This window comes from Poecile atricapillus, chromosome 1 (genome assembly GCF_030490865.1).
Source record: "Poecile atricapillus isolate bPoeAtr1 chromosome 1, bPoeAtr1.hap1, whole genome shotgun sequence".
Lineage (NCBI taxonomy): Eukaryota > Metazoa > Chordata > Aves > Passeriformes > Paridae > Poecile > Poecile atricapillus.
The window spans coordinates 91246848-91269634 of record NC_081249.1 but is presented as its reverse complement, the minus strand read 5'-3'; the positions used below and the strand labels follow the sequence as shown (position 1 = coordinate 91269634).

The window sequence follows — 22787 nt, the reverse complement described above, 5'->3', positions numbered from 1 at the left end:
TGCAACAGACAACTGCCCATCTAGGAAGGGGTAGGGAATCAGCTTTTAACATCATTCACAGTTCAGACAGAAATTCAGTATCCCCAAGCCTCATCTAAAATTGAAAAGTGCCTCCAAAGGAATTGTTTGTTGCTTTGTTTGCAAAAAGTGCAAACAACACATCAGAGAAGCAAAAATGCCTTGGTGGATTGTTTGGCTGCACACTTAGTCAGGGTATATTGTAATGAGCCATATGCTAGCTTTGCATAGTATTATGGGGTAAGCCAGCTGCAACGAGCAGCTGATTAGTCTGGTTGGAAAAAATCTTCATTTTCCATAACAGGGGGCCAGCAAGGCAAGCATTCTGGCAGATACTGTCAACCCTCTGCTCCTGTCATCGTGCTATGGACCAGATGAAGTTAACAGATCAAGGGAACCTCTGCTTTATTTTCATCCTAAAGGAGGGACCCCTTCTTAGCCCTGGGCTTATTTAATAGTACTGGGTTTTATGAACCACAACCCTTTCATGTTCTTATGGAAGAGATTTCCACCACTTTTCCCACAGCTGCCATTCTCACTGCCACAGTCAGACCTCAGTCTTTTGCTGTTCAATGTTCAGCATTCAGCTCAGCTGATGTGGTGGAAACCTCCTGTGAGGTAGGGGGATGGGAGCCTGATGAGGTGCAAGATCATAAAAGTGGCAACAGGACTGCAAATGTCCTTTCTGGCCCAAATGCCATCTCTTGCTGTGGCCAAAAGCTAATGCCTACACAGGAGTATCACAAGGGAGAGTAAATACTTCCTTCAGATATCAGCTTTGAACAATTTGTCTCCTGCGTACTTTTCAGAGTCAGAGGTGTTTCTTTTTTTAGATTAGCCTCAGAGGAATTTTGTACTTGTTAGTACTTGTTGATCCTTCACTTGAACCCACTTATCTTCAGTCATCTACAGCAGCCTGGCTACAGAGCTTCATATGTAACTCACAATTTCCAGTCATGGATGACCTGAAACTTCCTCTGTCAGGAGCAGAACTTCTTTAGATCTCATCTGTGCCAACTCCTGAATCAACAATTTGTGTGGACACCTTTGAATGGGTAAGAAATCCCCAGCCAGAAGGTGGGAACATCAAAAGTTCTTTTAAGGTCTTTTTTAGAACTATGGTTGCTTGTGTTTCCAAAGAAAAATTACCAGCCATTATCAGAATCTACTACAAATGAATATATCAAATTTGGAAACACAACATCAGTGAACCAGAATGAGGTTTTTAGCTCTAAAGCTCTAAGACAGTTGATTTAACTTTTTTTTTGGTTTCCCAGAGAGGAACATAGCTTAGGGTTATCCCCTCGCATTTACATGTATCTAGTACTTTGAATGCTCTGGGTCATCATTACATACAGACAGAAAAGGGCAGAGTGTATCTGGAACTATCATTTCAGAAAAGCTGGAAAAGAAGCCATGCAGCTGTCTCAGTTTTGAGTTGCCCAGATGAATTTGATGTGTAAGCCTCTAATGGCAACAAACCCATGAAGCGGTAGTAACAGAGCGAGGGTTGGGAGCTATGTGGAAAAACCTAGGGGGCACCACATTTATGGCTGAGTAAGAAGCCTGATTTGCTTTCATTAAAAGAAAAATTCCCCACAGACAGGATTATTAAGAATATTCTTATTTGGCATGATTATTAATGAGGAGGAGGAGGGGGCAAATTGTACATTAATGAATTTCACAGATCTGGGAAGATCTGAGGGCTCCAGCAAGGAAAGATCATTCGCTAAGTGGAGTGCAGTGCTATTGTTGACTGAAACCCCTAAACATTGCATCCAATCCTCTCCAAAACCACTGGCCTCATGGGACAGTGGTCTTTCATTGCCAATGTTTTTTTTAACTTGTCCCTATTGCTTCTTGTCCTGTTGGAAGGCAGCACTGAGAAGAGTCTGGGCTCCTCCTCTTCATTCCTTTCCATCAGGTTATTTACACACATTGTGAAGTTCTTCCCTAAGCCTTCTTAGCTTTAGGCTAGACAGTTCCAGCTCTTAGCCTTTCCTCACACAACAGATGCTCCAGTCCCTTAATCACCTTCATGGTTCTCTGCCAGAGTCAGTTTGGGACAGCTGTTTTCCCCAGGCACAGGGCATTGTTGCACGGTGTTGATATGTGTAAGGCCAACACTGTAACTTCACTATGGTCAGGACTGGAAGCTGCGGGAGCCAGAGGTGTTATCTCAGCAGAGATGTGGCAGGAGCAGAGCAGAAGCATCATCTGGAAGGCAGCACCCCATGGAGGTGAATACAGAAAGCTGACAGTTCTTAATTGCTGCCCATATAGCAGGCAGAGCCTGGAGCTTGGGTTGCTGTAAGCAAGCAGGGAGCACAGGGAGGAAAACCCCCAGGCAGGAGTGCTGGAGGTCCCAAGTGAGACAGAGATGACAAATGCCTGGGGAATGCAGGGTGCACACAGGAATTCGGGAGGCAGGACAATCCTGACAGGGAGCCATGTACCGCCTCCTTCCCTAGGGTCTGTTCACCTTTGTTCAAGAGTCAAGGAGAAGCTGGATGTTGATGGTAAAGCTCCTTGCTGCTGGACAAGCTGGAATAAAGCTGTGGTTGCCACAGACTGTGGCTGAACTGGCTAGAGCGGGAAGGATGCAGGGGAGATGAGTGCAGAGCTCCCAAACACAAGGACATGTCTTCCACATCTTAGCTGAGCAATAAAGTAAGCCAAGTGCAGTTGGGTGAACAGCAGAAAGGTCCTGACATTTCAGAAATCCTTTGCTGTTTTGCCTTTAATCAATCTGTACTAAGCCTCAAATATGAAAAGAAGTGCTTAGGGCAAAGGTGAATTTCATTTAAAGAGTAAATTGCTTTGATGATTGTCAATTTGCCAAGGTTTTTTCAGCACAGAAATGGTATTATTTCCCAGGCTCCTGGCGTGGTCCTAAAGGTCACAGCTCACAACAACTCCCTTTCTATTGTTCATTCAATAAAAGCTACAAGCATTAAGATGTTGCTGGTGCTTCTCGGTACCAGTAGGTAAAAAAAAAAAGTCTCAATAATCTAAGTTGTTTTGTGTTCCTGAAGCTTTACTGGAAAAAAATGGACAACAAAAAGCTCATTGCCATTTTGCAAGATGACTATGTCACTTGTATTCATCTCCCATCCCTTCTCTATGCAGTAGAGTTCATGCTCCTTCCCAAACCAGCTCCATTACTTCTAAGTGAAAAATTCTACCCCGTGTTCACAATGAAGGCTCCCAGAATTCTTTTCATAAAATACACTGCAACTACAGTTTTGTGGAGACTGGTGTAATGGAGAAAGAAAGGCATGTCCTCACCAGGCATTAAATCCAGAACAGTTAGATTTGTGTGGGTCCAGAACTGACCTCTAGTGGCACCCACACAATAGCCTAATGTCAGATTCGACTCTTTTTTCCCCCTTCCCAAGAGCTGTGCCCAGGTGTGACCTCAGGAGGCACATGCACCTCGCACACACCTCCCCAGTGCCGAGCCCTCACTGTAAGGGACCAGCCCGAGGCGTCGAGGTGCTGCCTCCCTGACCGCACTCGGGCACAGCCCCGCTCCCTGGACAGCCCATCTTCCTGCACAGCCCCGCACAGCCCACCTTCCCGCACAGTCCATCTCCCTGCACAGCCCCGCTCCCTGGACAGCCCATCTTCCTGCACAGCCCCGCTCCCCGCACAGCCCATCTTCCCGCACAGTCCATCTCCCTGCACAGCCCCGCTCCCCGCACAGCCCCGCACAGCCCACCTTCCTGCACAGTCCATCTCCCTGCACAGCCCCGCTCCCTGCACAGCCCATCTTCCCGCATAGCCCCTCACCCCGCCCAGTCCAGCTCCCCGCACAGCCCCACTCCCCTCACAGCCTCGCTCCCCTCACAGCCCATCTTCCCTCACAGCCCATCTTCCCGCACAGTCCCGCTCCCCGCACAGTCCCGCTCCCCGCACAGCCCCGCTCCCCTCACAGCCCCGCTCCCCTCACAGCCCCGCTCCCCGCACAGCCCATCTTCCCGCACAGCCCCGCTCCCCGCACAGCCCATCTTCCCGCACAGCCCCGCTCCCCGCACAGCCCCTCTCCCCTCACAGCCCCGCTCCCCTCACAGTCCCGCTCCCCGCACAGTCCCGCTCCCCGCACAGCCCCGCTCCCCTCACAGCCCCGCTCCCCTCACAGCCCCGCTCCCCGCACAGCCCATCTTCCCGCACAGCCCCGCTCCCCGCACAGCCCATCTTCCCGCACAGCCCCGCTCCCCGCACAGCCCCTCTCCCCTCACAGCCCCGCTCCCCTCACAGCCCCGCTCCCCGCACAGCCCCTCTCCCCGCACAGCCCATCTTCCCGCACAGTCCCGCTCCCCGCACAGCCCCGCTCCCCGCACAGCCCCGCTCCCCGCACAGCCGATCTCCCCGTACAGCCCCGCTCCCCGCACAGCCCATCTCCCCTCACAGCCCATCTCCCCGCACAGCCCCGCTCCCCTCACAGCCCATCTCCCCGTACAGCCCCGCACAGCCCCTCTCCCCGCACCACGGCATCCCGGCCCGTGCGCCTGCGCTAAGGCCGCGCACGTTTCCGCTTTCCCGGCGGCCGCCCGGGAAGGAGGGAGGCGGCGGCATCCCGGCTGCTCGCCCTGGAGCCTGCGCATGAGCACCGCATCGCGCCTCCCGCCCTTCCCTCTCCCTCCTCCTCTTCTCCCTTCTCCTTCTGCTCCAGCTCCGCGAGGGCCCGGCCGCTGCTCCGCGCCCCGCCCCGCCCCGGGGATGCGCTGCTCGGCGGCCGCTCGTAGGAGCTGCGCGGCGGGCGGGGAGCGGGATGGAGGTGGAGGAGGCGTTCCCACTGGTGGGGCAGATGGGCCCTTACCAGGTGTACCTGTGTGTCCTGCTGGCTGTGCTCCTCCAGGTGAGAGGCCGCCCTTCCCTCCCGCTCTTGTCCCGAGGAGGAAGCAGTGCCGGGAGGGGGATGCTCTGGGTGCGGTGGACAGCTGTTCCCAAAGTGTTGGGTGGATATCCCCGCGGTGAGTGCTGCCCGGTGCGAAGGCTTGTGTGGGAGGGTTTTTGCTGAGGGCTGCTGGTGGCACTAACAAGTCTTCCCCTCTGGGTCTGTCCTGCAGCAGCGTACTGCGCTCCTGGGGCACAGGTGACCTCTGCCCGAAGGCAGCGCTCAGTTCTGCAGAGTGAATTTGGGGCAAGCAGCTGATGCTCTCTGTGCCGCATTGCCTGAGCGGTTACGCCTTTTGTCACTCGTGGAGCACATTAGGAGCTGGTCAGGTGAAGGGCTGGCTGAGGTTGAACTGAGGTTTCTGTGACCTGGACTGGAAAACGTAGACTTCTGTAAAAGGCTCTGCTGGGAATCGTGTGCAGCCTAGAGTTAATGGACTAAACTGTGAATTTCTAGGTGGCGTGTGGCTTGACTCACTGATGAAGTGACAGGTGGCCACTGATACCTCTGTGTGCAGAAGCTCTCATATAACCAGCTGACAGGTGGTGATTGCTCATGGTGCTTTGATTTGCCCTGACTTAACTCTTAGAATACAGGGGCAGTGTCTCTTGACCACTGGGTATTTGGATGAGGCCCTACGTTTTGGGTAGTCAGGTTTGTGAGATAGAAAACTGGAACTCTTCTAAGTTTTGTGATAAAAGTGTAGTCCAAAATAACAGGAGTGCTAGAAGAGAACACTCTTCTAGTGCTCAAGAGGAGACAAACTCTCTCTGGAGAGAGTTTCAAAGACTGCATGAGCAAGTGATGTGCTCTGCAGCCATGTTTGTCGTCCTTCAGTTTTGCTTCGTCTTTGTGCATATTCCTGTGAGGACAGGGAAGGAAGACAAGAATAATACATGTACTGCCACAGTCAGACATAGGACTGAAGTATGGTTTGAATCTGACAGAAGTCTGGTTTGCCCCGTGTTAGCATCAAGAACTTCATTGTCATGAATTCAGCTAGGCTGACAAGTGCTGGGTTACTTCCACTGAGGGAATTTAATAGTTGCAGGAAGAAAGAGGGGAACTTAAATATCCTCCCTCCTCTTCTGACCCATATTTTGTACTAATCAAGAACTTTCAGTCATGAGCTGTGAGACTGAAGATGTCTTCTCCTGGCAACCCCTACTTCCCCTAGACTGACCAAAATATTAAGAAACTTTATGAGATGACCAGAGTAAATTCAGATGCCCAGTCTTGTTGGATGGGAACTCTGTACTTGGTTGTAAAGTTATGGTATTAAACAGCAGAAGCTTTGTAGGTTTCTATTTCCTTGTACTGTTTTTATTCCTATTTTTTTTTATATTGATTTTAGCTGATTAATTCTTAAAATTAGACATTGCTTGTTCTGCTGGCCAGCTGGCTAGAAAATGTATATGTTCCCTAAAGATTAAAAATTAAGGAAGCAATAGTTACTTCTTCCAGTGCTGGTCATGTTCTGGAATGAACTGCAAACCATGACAAGTACTCTTGTGCTTCCAGAATTTTTAGTATGGGTCATTTGTTCTGTAATGTTTGTGTTCGTTTGTTTTGTTTTTAATGGCTCAACTTGCATTTCTCCTGGGCGAAGTAAACAAAGATCTTTGCAAATCCTGGAACTAATTCAGAATAGCTAAAGAAGAAATGATAACAGGTTTATAGGTCTGCTTCTTTTCTTCTGATGTTATCTTTAATTCTTGAACTGTACCAAAGAGTATCATCCTCTGACTGGTAGGTTTTCTTTACTTCAGATCAGGCAGGCACAGAAGTCTATAAGGAGTTTAGATGTGAAGCTTTTTGTCTTTCAGTTCATGAGTAGATGTGGACTTATTCAACTGGTTCCTGCTTGGGTGTTTGATTGCTTTTTGTGTTCCTTTACTGGTGCCAAGTTACATAATGTGTCACTGGGATGTGCGAGAGCAAGGCTGAAGGCAGGTTCCACGACTGGTGTTAGTCTTTTGTCTGATTTATCATCAACCTCTGGAGGATGGACCCAAAGGTAAGTAGTCTATCTTGTGTGTGTGATGTAGAATGTAGATCTAGGTAATCGTGGACTCCTGTAGTGGATTAGATATAGCATATGGCAGCAGAATGAGAACTCTTGGTAGTCTGTATCACTGGTTGTGCCATGATTATTCCATTTTATTGCTAATTTTTCTGTCCCTTTCCATGTGCTCCCTCAGTTGGCCTATATTTTTATGTTGGCCTGTTAGTATAAAAAATATTTCTACATTCTTAAGGATAAGAATACCCGGTGTGAAAAATATTTGTCTGCTGTGTCAAGTCCCTTCATCTTTGTTGCCAATATCCAGAGCTTAGACTCTGTGCTTTCCCTTCACAGTAAGATTCCCAGCAAGTGCACTTGCTTTCCTTGTAGGCTTTCTACTTTTTCATCTCTGCATGTCACTAATCTCTTTGAGTTTCATACTTTATAAGTACTTTACTACATTTTAGTGTTGGTGTTTTTTAATATAAATTTGAACAGTAAGCTACTTCCACCGTGTAGCCTTAGTGTTACGCCAGTGTATCTGGTCTCTGAATTCTCATTACAGACACAGTTTAGCTTACAGAATTTCTTTGAGTCAAGCTCTACCAAACACTCCTGTCCATAAGGGTGAGTCAATTCCACATGAGTCAATTTTCAGGTGGGCTTGGGTGAACTGGTACTTGATATGTGGAATGAGCTTACTGAGATTCTGGCAAAAACCTCCAGATTGCTTGTAATTAGAAAAATGTTTTTCTGTGTTTCAGTGTAAAACTTTTAAGTATCTGTCTTGTGGGTTTCTTCATTCATCTTCTCTGATTTCTATTATTCCTCTGCTACCTGCTGCTGTTTTTCATTAACCTGCTGAGCTGTTACTGTATCAAGGTATGCCTGGCTTATTCACTACCAAGTTAAAAGGAATTTGGAAGATTTTTAGGTGTATTGTGTAACAATGGTTGCTAAGTTTATAATGGACTGACCACAGTTAATGTAGAGAAATGTTTTTCCAAATGACATGGAATTACAGAAAGACCAGACTTACCTGAAGAATGTGCACATTGACTAATGATGTGAAATTAAGGCTGGATTAGTCTTGCATTTCTAGTATATCTTTAAGGAAGTGAGGAAGAGACAAAGGGAGCTGATAACTCTTAAAATACTTAGGACTTTATTTTGAGCTAAAAGTAAGTACTTGATACCTATTGATTACTGGAAAGGTTTTTGCAACCTTTTGAAGAAATTATACGGAAGGATTAGTGGCATTAGTCTTTTGATGTTTGTTTAGTGTGTGTAGCAACATGAGACAAAACTCCAGACCTTGATCAGCTGCTTGAGAGCACACTTAAAAACATACTGAAAAATAAAAAGTTTCTTTGTCTCTTGTGGTTCAACATATGTGCTTGAACGAGTCTGGCCTGTGCCAGTGAATCGGAGCTACAGGATTGCCCAAGCCCAAACCGAGAACGGAAATGTGCTTTTACTCTATCTCTACTGAAAGGCTTTAAAAAACATGTTAGCATTTAAAAGGGAGTTTTTGTTTGCACAGCTGAAAAAGGCTTTGCCTTGAGTTGAGTAATGTGCATTGCACAGCAATGTGGATAATTACCAAGGGTGGTTGTTCCCATCCATCTTAGGAGCTCCTTACTAACTGAAAGGAGGATGTAAAAACAGTTAAGATGGTTACATAAAGCTGCTTGAATTATACCTTTGCCTTAAACTCTCTGTGATGCAGTGCAGCTGTAATGAGTGGTGTTGCTAACATCACTTTACTGTTGACAACAATACCATATATGGCTTCTGTCATTACAATATCCCATGCAGTATCCCATGCAGAAGGATGGTCTATAATCATCCCATCTACACAAATGTTTTGAGGGAAAGCACATTCTGGGGCATGTGGCTTAAATTAGACAGGTTCATTCCAAATCTTTAGAAATAATTCAGAAGAAATAGTGTCTGTCCTCAGACAGGATGCAGATGTGATCATCCTATCACGGTTGCTTAACTGTTTCTTGACATTTCTTATCTATGTCATGAGACATCACTCTGTGGTCACAATGACAGTAATGAAATATTTTATCAGTGAATCTTCTTTCAATACTTATATTTGCTTGACTCTTTTAAACTTTTCTTTGAACCAGACAGAATTGATCGTACATTGAACAGCTTATTCCCAGTCCTTGATGTATGCTATTTTGACTTTATCTGAATAGGAAGAGCAAAACAAATTGGAAATGTAATGAAAAATTTAATTAAGAGAGGGATATTTCACAAATTGCATTACAACTCTGGTATAGTGTGCTGCAGTTGTTCCAGGGGCATCATGACAGGTATGGTGTTTACCCAAAGTTACTTGCACTATAAGTTAAACACAGTTCAAATGTCTGTAAGGTAAGTAAGCAAGGTGGCAGATATAAAAAGTATTTTCAGAATTTCTGTGTAATATTTTTTGAGTTTGATCACCTCAGTGTTCGGGTTTCTTTCTGTATGTGAGAGAAGTAGGAGTTTTAATTCTCTCAGATTCTCAATAAAGCAGTTGCAGAATGTGTGTCAGACACGTGCAGCGTTCTTCCTGGAGGAGAGGTTTCAAGTGTGGCATGAATACAAACATAAAAATAGGGACCCAAATGTTTTTCTTGAGGAAAGTTTTGTATTCCCACATCTTTTTGTGCATTGTATCTTACTCAGAACATGCTTATGCTGAAGGATGGTGTTGCTTTCCATGTAAATATGATGAAGGCTTTTAGAGTACTTGTATCACTGAATATAAATCTTTGTTCTGGCATAGCATACTCCTGTTTGGGAGGACAAATAAATGAGGTAGGTATGAATATGTAAGCTATTGATGCATAAAGATGTGCTGCTACTCATTTAGCTAAGAATGTTTCCATCTGAAAGTTGATGGAACTTCTAAGTGAAGACAAATCCTACCATTTACTTCAACTAGGTGGGGAAAATCTTTCAGGAAAAAAGGTAGTTCTTTGTTCACGTGTGACATTTGATTTCAGTGGTGCTAACTTACAATTCTTGGTCTGTTCGTCCTTCTCTCAGATCCATAACTAACTCCCTTGAGACAATCACCTGCCTTAAATGATACTACATTTAGAACCTTAAAAGCATGAATGCAACTGATGCAGACAATGTAGTATTTTCTGCAGAAAACCTGAAATAAGAATGCTGGGCTGTGACATGCCTTATTAGCAGTGGGGTGCTTAACTCTCAGGTATAGTGCAGAAGTCTGGATGCTAACAATTGCTTCCTTTCTGATTAATTTTAAAAAGCTAACTTATTTCTGTTTGTTTTTTCCAAAAAGAATCCCTGGTGGAGGGAAGTTAAGAATCTGTAATCAGCTGCCTATGCCTTCATTTTCCCTTGAAGTTATGCTGTATCTTAATCAAACCAGTGCATCATTCACGTATCTGCTTTGCATTTATCTGCAAGAGTATGGTTAGAGCAAGCTTAAGGTAGAGAAGAAATGTGAGCTGTAACTTCCAGCCCTTCCCTTCTTTAGCTGTATCTGAACTGCAAATCACATGCAACTGAGCTCTTATTTAGGTGTTAAGTGCCATTTACAACTGCTGGATGTTATTGCTCTTCTAATGATCACAACATTCACTCTGACACTGAACCACACATTCTGTGCATGTCTATCTGTGTAAACACCTCTGCTCAGCTTCTGCAATTTAATTTACAAGACTGACTTCAGCTTCTGTGCAGATCAGTCCAAGAAGCCTGTACAATGTGCTGTTGTAAAGACCTTAACAGAACTATTGCTGTTGGGCATAGCAAGAAGCGTGAATTTTGGGAGAGACACAGAGCAGACATTCTGAAGTCTTAGAAACAGAGGGAAGGTACAAGAGTATTTTGCCTGTTAAAAAATAAAATAAAATAAAACACCAAACTTTCTTTTTTTTAAAAAACAAGAAAGGTGGCTACATGGTGTGTAGAGTGAAATTATCAGAAGGAACTTGCTCTGGGGGTCTTCACTGGAGCTGTGGCTGCATGCCTGGATTTTTGCAGTCTTTTTAACAATGGGAAGGGAAGGTGCCTGCAGGCACTGTGTCAACAGTGGTTGTCGTCTTTGTATGGGCTGTGGGTAAAACATATGGGGAGATGTTTTCAGATTATTAATAATAAAATTGTTATTACATAGAATATTTGGTGGAATAGGATGGTATTTGGACTCAGTGGGAGCTGAAGAAATCCCATCTTCTGCTATTTGCCTTTCAGCCTGGCAAACTACAATCCTTCTAGCCAATCTGTCCTCTGAGCACCCTTGGAATAGCAGCCTGGGAGTTAACAGGCTTAATTCTACTGGGTAGCAAACACTGGGGGTTAAAAATATTTGTGTTATGACACATTATCTCCCCTTCCTTCTTTCCTGCCCCTGTGTACACAGAGTCTCTAACTTGCCATGTTTTGTAGGCAATAAATTGCCTGTGTCTTTCCACTAGCAATATCAAGGCACTCCTCACTGACACGTCTCCATTTTAGAGGCTCTAAATTCCTTTCCTCTTGGGTGAGAGAATTAGTAGGTGTGTAATTGAACTCAGAATAGTTGTTTCCCACTTGCATGAGAGACTTGCTCTTTATTTCTGACATAGATAAAGCTTTGTGTTCTCAAATGCCCTTGTTATTTTAACTGCAGTAGTTAATATAGCTACTTCTTTAAGATAGTGCTTCTTGTGTATTGTTTGCATTAAGCAAAACCTGTTTGCTTTTTCCAAATGTTAGCCCAGTGGGACTGGAGTCCCTCTGGAGCAATAACATCTGTTTTCTAGGTCTTGTCTGTTTACAATAAGATGACTCTCTGACTAAGTTTGCAGTTTAACCCAGTTAAACCTTGCGTTCACCTGGTCATTTTTCTAATCGTGGTGGGCTCGGGGTGAAAGGGTCTTAAGAATTTGCCTTGGAAGGCTCGATGAAGGTTTTGAGATCTTCATATAAGGAAAGATGGAGAGAGTTGTGTGTATAGCTTATAAAACTTTGTGGTGTGATGTTTAGTTACTGGTGTCTTAAGAATATATAAATACCAGAGTTCTTTAATATCTTTCAGTTTGTAGACCCCTGACAGACTTCCTCCTGTACAGCTTATGCTCTTTTACAGTAAATAGAAGAGTGCTGAAACAGTTTTGTAATTCTTAATTATTTTTCTGAGCACTTTTAAGAAATATTTCGGGGAATTCCACAATTCCTGTAGGCTGTAAGCTGAAAATCAATGGTTTAGCAAGTTCTATGATGAAACTGGAAGAGCATATTTTTTCAGTTCTGGAGTATTATGTTGCTCTGAAATAGTAATAAACAGAAGACATTTTTCATTTTAAAAAATCCCATAAACAAAACACAAGTAGATCTAATTACTTTCCCTCAGATAGGTCCTTAAAATTAATAAATAAATGGAAGTCGCTTATACAAATGTCAGCATTGTCTTTTAGTTTGGATACTTAAAAAAAATTTTGGAAGTAATCAGTAAATTACCAAGTTAAATGCTTTAGCCAGGAGTATGCTTTTCTTACAGTCTTAGCAGAACTGCTTCTCTGAGGCTGAGATGCTCACCCAATATTCCTTGGCAGTGTCCCAAAACATCACGCAAAGGTGAGGACTTTGATCTCTTAAAATACTGCCTGTGACTCAGGTTTATAGCCAACACAGGCCAGAAAGTACAGAGAGAAACAAGGGCAAACACGAAACACAGACAGAAGAGTAATCATGCTTGTGGAAGCAGGACTAAACCCTGCCTGATACCTGTCAGCCCACAGTTCCTGCTTTTTTTTGCCAGCAGTTGCTGACATTTTTTCATGTTACCCTGTAATACCATTGGAATGGTCCACTCCTGGGCTGCTTTGCATTATATTCATAAACTGGAATAGGAACTTACAGCACTTCTTTATTCTTTTCTAAGTCCTTTTCCTCATAAGAAGAGAGGAGTGGCACTTTCGATGTGATATTGGTGAAACTACACAGCTGGTACTTGACTGAGGAGTTGTGGCACTTGATTGCACATTAATGTGGTCTGACTTCCTTGAATATTCCTATTAAAGCAGAGGTAGTATTAATAGTGCTTTCTGTAATTTTGGTTCATGTGTATTGCCTTGGTGCTTTAACTCATCAGTCTGTGAGCTTTCTTTTTGCCTTGTGTTTTTAAAGGCAGAAAAATAACACTTCATTATTCATGTTCAGAGACTGGTCAACCTGTGATGTGATTGAGGGTGCTGTGTTCCCATGGCCCTGTCAGACAGAGGTGTGTACACAGGAGTCACTTGCAAGGATGTTGCAGAAAGCTCGTCCAAGGAAGGTTTTTGCTCTTCAGACGCCAGTGCTTGCCCATGAAGAGTAAAGCAACCCGTGTCTGTGGATGACAGCAGTCACCTGACTCATGGGCAGCCAGGCTGAGTGGAAGCAAAAATCCTCTGCTGCTCCACTTCCCACAAAATAAAGCTGAGCATGAAACAGAGCTGAGAGGTGTATGTTTGGGTATTTGGAATAGGAGGGGGAAGCTGGAGGGGCATTTTCCACAATGTAGGAGGCGAGGCTCTGCTGTGCAGTGTTTGTCTTCATTGTAGATGTTAAAGAATTTCCAGAATGAAATTATGTAAGACAGACTGGACTTTCTGCTGTGAATTCTGGAGGCCAGCGGTTTCAGGCTTAAAAACTCTAAACTGTGTAGGTTTTCTCTGTTTCTCTGCAGAAACCCTAAGTTCTTTCAAAATACGTGTTCGCTCTGTTGTTGATAAGTCACAGGTAATAACCAACAATGGTTACATTTTGCATGGGAAGTAATTCCTGTCAGAATGGGCCTGGGCTTGGTGAGTGACTGAGATGCCATGTTCTTCTGCACATGGTGATTCTTTGCTTTAACTATGACAGCTTTTCCTTTTGTCTCACCGTGTTCTCCCTCTTACCGTGCCACCAGGAAGGGAAGGATACTTTCATAGAGGAATGTGTTGTCAGCGGCAAATAATAATTTTGCACCAAGAAGAGGCTGTAGAGCTTTTCTATGTAGGAGTTATTGTGGAGAAAAAACAATGTGAATTTAAAGCCAGATCATCCTTTGGAGATGACTTGGAGCAGATGACATCATCAGATTTTCAAAAATTAGGTTGCCCTCCAGCTTTTCAACTGCTTGTCATGGGTTCAGAAGAAATTACTCTAATCCTGAACTGTAATCATCTCTTTATCAAAAGCTTCTACTAGAGCAAGGTCATTCATTGTTCTTCCTTAATTTCTGTCTTTCCTCAGGGTGCAGTTTTAATGTTTCTGTATTCAAAAGGTCAGAAGTTACTGTCTTACTCATTATTTTGTTCTGCAGTGAGTGCTTCAGCTGATACTTGTCTAGAATGACCAGGCTAGTTGGGAATTGCTGATGAGCTGACTAAAAAAGGTTCAAAGCTCCTCTTCCCAGAATTGAAGTCTTGCTTTTGTTTTTTCATTTGTGCTTCATAATGGTAAATTATGAGGTCTAAAAGAGTTTCTTAAATTATTCCTGTGTTCATTTTCACTATACATAGATGAAACTTTAAATTCATTCTCCCCTTTCCCTGCTAGTCTTATTAGAGATTCTGTGTTTTTCTTGAATGTAATTTATTACAAAAAACAACATCTGAAAAGCTGGTCAAGACATGGCATTTCTATTAATATTAATTTTAAGTTAATTTCAAAATCTGTTAGTGAAATAGCTTTAACTGGCTAACTAAAATCCCTTCTACTTAGCAGGGAATGTGAAAGTTTACAGGCTATTAGGGCGTTACCTTTTAATAAATTCCCTTACACCACAGTCTTCTAATTTAGGCAGACTATAAAATTTTAATCTGAAGAGGATATTAATAAACAGGAGAAACCTCAACTAACAGAACGCTAAGTATCTCATCATCAGTGACTGGGAGCTGGTGCCTTGTCCCCCTGTGTTTGGTATTCATCTTGATTAATACAGATCAGTGCAGGGAATTTGGTAGGGAGCTGTTAACATCCATATAGAGTCAATTAAAATGTTTTATGAACAGGGACTATACACTAAATGGCATATATTTGACTTGACTTGGGTTATAGAACAAATGAAAAATGAAGGGGTTTATTTGCCACAGTGCATGTAATGTGGCCATTTTGTACAGTAGTTATATAATATTTCTATTTGATTTGTTACTGTTTTATGTTGTTCACCAGTCTGTGCAACTGTGTTACTGTTAAGTGCAAGCATTTTGAACTCTTAAGGGAGGAATCTTCAGATTCATTAACACAACTCTTACTTACGTGAAAACTTTATTTTGTAATTAAGTCTAGAGTTCCCTTCATCATTCATGTCTTTAAAATCACTTCTAGAAAATGCTTCTGACCTACAGCATTGTCAATGAATTTTGAGGGGTGCTTTGTGGGCTTTGTTTTCCTTCCACAATGAAATTAATAGGGCTTACTGTACCTCTTGCACAAAATACAAAGCAGGTGCACGCTAGGAAAGAGAGTTTTGTGTCAGCAGTGACTCAGTGAACTTGACTATAGAAAAATACTATTTGATAATATCAGAACACATCTCCATCTTAATATGGTTTGCTGATTTCACAAATCAGTTTAAAGTGTTTCTAGCTTTGTGTATCCTTGGTTGCTGCACCTACTAGGATTCTAAAGGCTGATGGGGTTTTTTGATTGAAAAAACCGTGTAGTGTTTCTCCATGTGCCTGCAATTGCTTGTTTTTCTATTCAGTTTTCTGTAGCTGGTTTCACCTAATGCAAAAATGAAAGGTGTTATGTTTTCCTTCTTGAAATCAAATACCTTGAGGATTTCATTTCTTGATCTACTTCAAAAATGTTTATTATTTCACAAGACAAAAGCATGGATATTATCACTTAGTCCTGACACACAGTTCTCTACGTGAGTCAGAGTAGAGGGATGCACCACACATCATGACCCGTAATTCTCATTTCTCAGTAATTTCAAGCTGTTCTTGAGAGTACTGTATCCACACATCCCTAGCAACATGGCCACTCAGCTTTTTAAAACCTCTTTTCCAATGTGATCTTAGTCATTGCCCTCTTTTCCAGATGAGTTCTTTTACTTTTCATCGCTGTCGATCCAGAAGATGTTCTTTAGCTTAAATGATAACAGTTAACTGTATTTTTCCAGATTTCTTCTGATATTTGATAATTTTAATGGAAAACGGAAAGAATTATTGTAAAAAAATTTATCTACCTCCTGCCACTAAAGTAGCAGTTTATCATGTAGAATACAAAGAGGAGCTGATGGGAAAAATTGCTTTCAGGTAATAACTTGGAGCTGTGTTTTAGTTTAGTAATAATTCTCATTTAAATCTGGGTGTAAATCCAGCTTCTCAGCTGCTGTACAGATCAGAGCAGTATTATCTGGTGTTGCTTGCATCAGAATTCAGAGGTACTCAGGCTTTTTCTGTACCTATGGTTCTCCCACTTTTGCAAATTACTTGTGAAGCAGCCTTCCAAGAGAACGCACTTTCTGTGGGTACGTTCTTCCTGAGAACATGGGGACAAGATGCTGGGAGCAGAGCAAGGTTCAGGAGGTACCTAAGTAAGGTTTGAAGAATGGAGAGGCATGAATGAGGGTTTTTTTATGGAGGAAGGGGTTGGTTTGTTTTGTCAGGAACCACTGTGTTGAGTTACAGTTCCTAAGTGAGAGCTTGAGATGAAGCAGTTTTATTTGGAGAGTGTGTGGGGTTGTTACTAGCAGTGCCTTTTGTCTCTCTGAAGACTTTATGATCTGTCTTCTCTTGCAGAATTTGTGCCACTTCTATGTTCAAACAGGTCTCAAAACACAGGGTTTTAAGCTATAGTTGTAATGTAACCTATGAGTGCGTTTCTGAGCAAGCAGCAGCAGCCCAGCACTAGACCAGGCTTGAAATGTCTGGGTTTCCAGCATTTTTATTTATTCTTTCCTGAACAAAAGCAGCTGTTGATCACTATTTAGACCTTGTGTGTATCTGTAAATATGTAGGTATATGAAAAATGCATGTGTGTGTTCACATGTTTGTCGCTTCTGAGAGTAAAACAGGTCCACAGAAGGTAGAAAGCCAGCAAATAATTAATTTTGTCAGAACTGGGAAAGATTATATATGAAACCGTGAGGAGACGATCTAGTCCAAATACCAAATTGGAGGAGTGAACAACAAAGGTGGAAGGAAAGGATATAAGAGTAATATACTTTCATTAAATAATAGGGATTTTCTCCTCCTTAGTATGTTTAATAACTCTTCCTTCATCCATGATCTGTACCTGCTATGGGTGGGAGTTTGGGTTATCTGACTGAGGGAAAGGTGTCAGGAGGGGAACTTCCTTTCTCTCAAATATCCAGCACATAAGAAGTGCAAGAGCCACTTTGTTAAAGCTGTGGTTCTTCAGTGTGTGCTGTTTGGTAGACAGGGGCTATACATGACATCTCATAGTGGTAGAAGGCAAATATAAAAATAGGAATATTTTTAATACTGATTTGATCTGGCTGTGGAGGAGATATTGCTTGAATTCAAGCTGAGCATCTCTGATGTTTTTTTGTCTTTCATGCCAGCTTTATGTGGCCACTGAAGCCATCCTCATCGCATTGGTGGGTGCAACTCCTCCCTACCACTGGGATCTCCAAGGGCTCTCAGCTAATCAGAGCCATGGCAACCATTCAGAGAGCGAGCAGAGAGCTTTTGGGGAATGGCTTCTGACTGCCAATGGCAGCGAGGTGCGTAAGCACGTGCACTTTGGCAACAGCTTCACATCCATAGTCTCTGAGGTAAGTCTGAAATGTGTTCTGCAGCCTTGTGTGTGACTAGTAAATCTTACTGAGGTGGTTTGGGGGTCTCCTTGTACTGCTGCTTTCTTGCATAACTGATGCATGTTTTGAGTAGTAAATGAAACATGCTACCTCCAGTTAGAGCACAGGTAATGTGCCCATGTCTTCACTGGCAACAAAAGCTAGCTTTATATTGCTATGCAGATCTTGACCAATGTTCTTCTCCAAAACTTCCCACCTTTTCTGTGTGAAGGTTACATATTGCATCCTGCAGCCTGGTTCCACATTTGAGCTGGAATCACAACATTCATTTTACTAATTTGCTCAAAACCCTTTTGTGGACTCTGAGCTCTTTCTGGCCATCTCCTTGCTGAGCTCCAGTGCATGTAGTGCATCCATCATGCAGTTGGAAGGCACTGGAGGAAGTGGAGAGGAAGTGGCTCCTGCACTCTTTGCAACTCCAGAACAAGAACTTGGTCACTGGGGAGTCAGGTGGACAAAGCAGCTCCCTCACTTCCTATTCCAAAACAAGCTTTGGCTTTGTTGGCACTGCCTCTGTGTTTTTCAAGTGATTTCTTTCATAGTCTAGCCACAGTCCCTACAGGAATGATTCCAGACTTTGCATTGATGTGTGCAACACCTGCCCTTCCTGGGTCTGTCAGTATCTGTTACTGTCAAATTGTTCTTTACAAGAGCCCTGAGTGCATTGGTTACAAGGCCTGAATGCAGAGCTGAGCTGTGGAGTCAAATGTAGTACCACTTGATAGTTTGTGGCTATTGTCCAGAGGTATTAATGCTATCCACATTACTCCTGTAAAGCAGTTTATTGGTTAGGAGTATATTAATAAAAATGACCAGGTTTGGAATAGTACCAAGCCATTGTGTACAAAAGGCATTGCTCCTTATTCTGGCAATAAAGAGGATATGAGTACTTAGGATACCATTTAAATTAAAATTTTAATGGATGGTGGGTTTCTTAAGCGTTATTTAAAACTCAGTAAGGTTTTTGAATTTTCTCTGTGGTTTTTCTTTTCTTTTTTTTTTTTTTAACTTGCCCAAGTGTCTTTTACTCTCTTAAACTTGACAAGTCAGACGTGCTTGTAGAACCTAGCATATGACATAGATTTTATACAGATCTTCATGCATTTTGGTTGCATAAATAAGAAATGCAGGTAAAGAGCAAAGCCTGCTTGAGCAATAAAAAACCCTAAAAAAACTCCCCAAGCAAAACAAACAAAAAACCCCAACCCCAAGGCAACTTGTATAGATTCTGCTTTCTAATTCTTTAGCATATGTTTCAGTAGAGTCCCATTTGAATAAAATCTTATTATCTCTTCTCTTTCCCTCTAATAAAATACAGTTTTTATGATTTTGTTATCTGAATATTTGGTATATTTGGAGGCTATGTGCTAAGCACAAACATTTTGAGAGAGAATATACATATCTGGAGGATATTTCACCACTAATTCATTATTAATCTAATTTCATGATTGGTTGTAAAGAAGTTGTTTCCTACATTTAAAGAGGGTGTGTCAGTACTTAACCTGGTGGCATCACTGATAACATAACCATTACAGATTTACACTGAAAAATATTCTGATGTAAAAAGCTTGATTGGTGAATAAGCATATATGTAGCATGTTTTTATGTAGAGGAGAAAAGCCTTGAGCTCTCTAAAGGGCTTGGACATTGACATAAATTTTGAGAACAAATTTTGCTTTGCAGCCAAATCATCCCTTAATCCCTGAATGATTCAGGAAGCATCTCATGTCAACAATTTTAATGTTGGCAGCTTTTTTAATTTTTATACCAAAAGTTAGGGCATTATTCTTTTAGCTGTTATAAAACAAACTGACCATGTTATTTCAGGAAAAAATTAATCTCATATGCAATTATTTTACAAATGTATTTTTCTGGGAATTGTTTTTAAAGTCTCCAGAAGCTTCAAAAGCTGATTTATGGTCATGTGGTTGGTTTCAGTTGAATTTTGTCAGTCTTGGCACTTTATGGGCGCATTTCCTACTGTTATCAGTAACCACCTCCCGGTTAAAGTAACAATTCAAAATGAAGCAGATATAGAAAGTAAGCAAGTTATTTTCTTGGAGCTTATGAATGATGTTTTGTTAGCATCCTAATCTTTGTGAGGTTTAATTGCATGGCTCTGCTCTCATGATGAGGTAGTTTATAACTGAGCTGTGAAATAATATAAGCTTTGCTAGAAAGGATATTTAATGAGATTTTGGTAGAGAAAGAGAAGATTATGAGGAGAAGATTAGAGAGCTATTGCAGGGATAATGACATAATCACCAACTTAGCAGCAGAGGAAGAGGAGTTGGTTGTCACTAAAAAGAAACATTATCTCGAGGTACAAGAGGAATAGAAAAATAAAAGAACAGAAGATGTGGAGTTTTTAGAATACAATAGGAAATAACTTTTGAACATTGAGAGCATGGCATATTTTCATTCTGCACTTCTGTGGGGCAAGGAATTTTGTCAGGTTCAACTTGAGACATTAAGTCTGTAAGAACCAAACATTTCAAGATCAGCTTTGTATTTGGAATTGAAAAGAACTGGAAATGATGAAATACACTGTAAAGAAGGTGAGTGTGTGCAGAAAACCTGACTGACCTGTCTAATGCTACCAAAGTATTGCTCAGGGACAAGACAATTCATAAAGAGGAGCATGTGCAGGAGTATCTTCAGACATAAATCTATAAAACAACTATTTTTTCACAATGTGTGTTCTACATACTGCCGTGACATGTCAGTAGGTAGAACTGAGTCTACTTAGGTTAACAGCTTTATGTGAAAGAAGGCAGAAAAAGGGAAAGTGGGAGAAAGCTGCAAAAATTAGAGTATTGTGGGAAATACATTCTTGATTTCAGAATCAAAGACTGCATTTGATTTGAGAGAACTGCCATTGTTAGTATTCTGCAATGAGTTCAGGAGATAACAGTGGCGACCCATGATTTACTGAATATGATGCTTAGGAGATTTTATATAAAGATTTTGATCTTTAAAATATGTAATATCCCCTCCAGCTATTAGGTGTTGGTGACCTCTTTGGATTCTGATTAATTTGCCTTTTTGCTGGTTTATTGTTTCTGTTTTTTTCTTCCCCCTCCATCCAGTGGTTTTTAATTGGCAATGCATCATACAAAGTCAGTGCTGCCAGTTCTTTCTACTTCAGCGGTGTGTTTGTTGGAGCCATCTCCTTTGGCCAGCTGTCTGATCGCTTTGGGAGGAAGAAAGTCTATCTCACAGGTAACCCCTTGACAAAATGAATGACACAAAGGTGTTGTGTCCCTGAAGATCAGTGGCAACGGCCCAGTTTCTGCTGAGAGCTTGTTGTGCAGCTGTAAATCATGTGCTGTGATTTTGTTTTGGCATTCCAGTACACTTGTGCGGTAGCAGTTGAGATGAGAAATTAATATTTCACTGTTCAGTCACCATTTGAATTTCTGTGAGGTGTTCTGGGTTTGTGAGTCATGCCATAAAGGCTTTCACTCGTGCCACGCTGTGCTCATGGGATCTCTGCAAGTTGAAATTAGTATTTTTAGTAGTTTTGTAACAGCATTCTTACCTGTATAACCTGTTAGGAATCTGTTGGACCTTTTATCACCTGTCTGCATGATTTAATTTTTATGTATTTATGATCCTTGTACGGTTTTGAAGCTCATAAGCTTTCTAACTGTGCCTGGATCAAGCAACATTTGAAACTGCGTGTTTTGTGTATGCATAAAGTTGTGTGTCAATGGATGAGCATGCAGAGTTAAAATAAATGTTTTATCCTTTTTGTTTTCCTTTTAAGGAACAGCATTAGTGTAAAGCACATAAAGGTGGGCCTGCTCTGCATGCAGACCCACCATTTATTGTCCCCTAGCAATGTTTCTCTTCTCTGGTTTCCATACACTGCTCTCCAAAAATGAGGAGAGATATTTGGTCATATATTTAACCTGTGGCTTCTATATCAGGGATAAACATAAAGCTGTCTTTAACAGGAGTCAGACAATGGTTCTGAGTGTCTTAAAAAGATTGTCTGCAATTGAATTGAATTTGAACTGAATTTAAAGGTTCAAACTGCAAAGTATGTATCAAAAAAACACTCCTTCAGTGTCGTATCCTCTTTGATATTGACTCTAGGTATTTAAGTTTCTTTCCAAACCTGTGATGGTGGTGTTGACTCTGATGGCTTAGGACAGATGCCAGTGGGCATTAAGATTCCAGTAAATGTGTCTGTTTCTTTAGATACCCTTCTAAAATTAAACTTTTTGCCTTATTTTCCAGGTTTTGCTCTTGACATTGTATTTGCCATTGCGAATGGATTCTCACCCTCGTATGAATTCTTTGCCGTTTCCAGATTCTTGGTAGGGATGATGAATGGTGGGATGTCACTGGTAGCCTTTGTTCTACTGAATGAGTGTGTGGGTACAGCCTACTGGGCATTAGCAGGTAAACTGCCTTTATTGTCAGAATTCATAGGTTTCAATCTCACATGTCACTTGAGGCACACAAAGCAGTTGCAGATTTAGCGTCACTTGAGCATATCTGTGATCACAGTCTTTGAACTCTGCTTGTTTTATATCAACCTTGGACAAGCAGGATAGATGACTTGAGGCCATTCAGATCTCTGCATCACTCAAGTTGACAAAGATCCAGCTGAAACATCTTCCATGAATGTTACCAGCTAAATACTTATCCAAGGTTTGCCACAACTGAGCTCTATTAATCAGGATGTTGGACTCTGCTAAAAAGAGCCAAATGTTCATGTGCTAAATATAAATTCTTTCCTTCCTGGCAGTTCTTAAAAAGAAATCAGAAGTGGTTTTATATCATAGGAAGATGAGAAAACTGTTGCTTATATGTTATTAAAAAAAGTTGTCCCATGTAGTAATCATCCTTAGAATTTAGAAGGTACAGACACCCTTTGTTAGTGTTAGACCTGTCCTTCAGAAATGTGTGTAACCCGTACTGCTACAGCTCCAGGGCCTGACTTACAAAGCCCAAGAAGTGCTATGCTGAGACGGTTTCAAAATAGGGTGTTTTACAAATGATGGGAGCTACAAATGAACACTACATATTCCTAAAACTGCCAGTTTTTCAATGTTTTGAAGTATTTATTTTTAAACATA

General features: G+C 42.0%; 1 protein-coding gene across 1 annotated transcript in view; it reads left to right on the top strand.

Annotated features, from left to right (window-relative positions):
* Nucleotides 1–4655: 4655 nt before the first annotated feature.
* The window catches only part of SLC22A15 (solute carrier family 22 member 15), a 31044-nt gene continuing 12912 nt past the window's right edge, over nt 4656–22787 (top strand). Inside the window, exons 1-4 of the mRNA XM_058862924.1 lie at nt 4656–4879; nt 17443–17655; nt 20787–20919; nt 21943–22107. Of these exons, the coding sequence (XP_058718907.1) occupies nt 4793–4879; nt 17443–17655; nt 20787–20919; nt 21943–22107 (598 nt within the window). The 5' untranslated portion in view covers nt 4656–4792. The remainder of the gene's footprint in view (nt 4880–17442; nt 17656–20786; nt 20920–21942; nt 22108–22787) is intronic.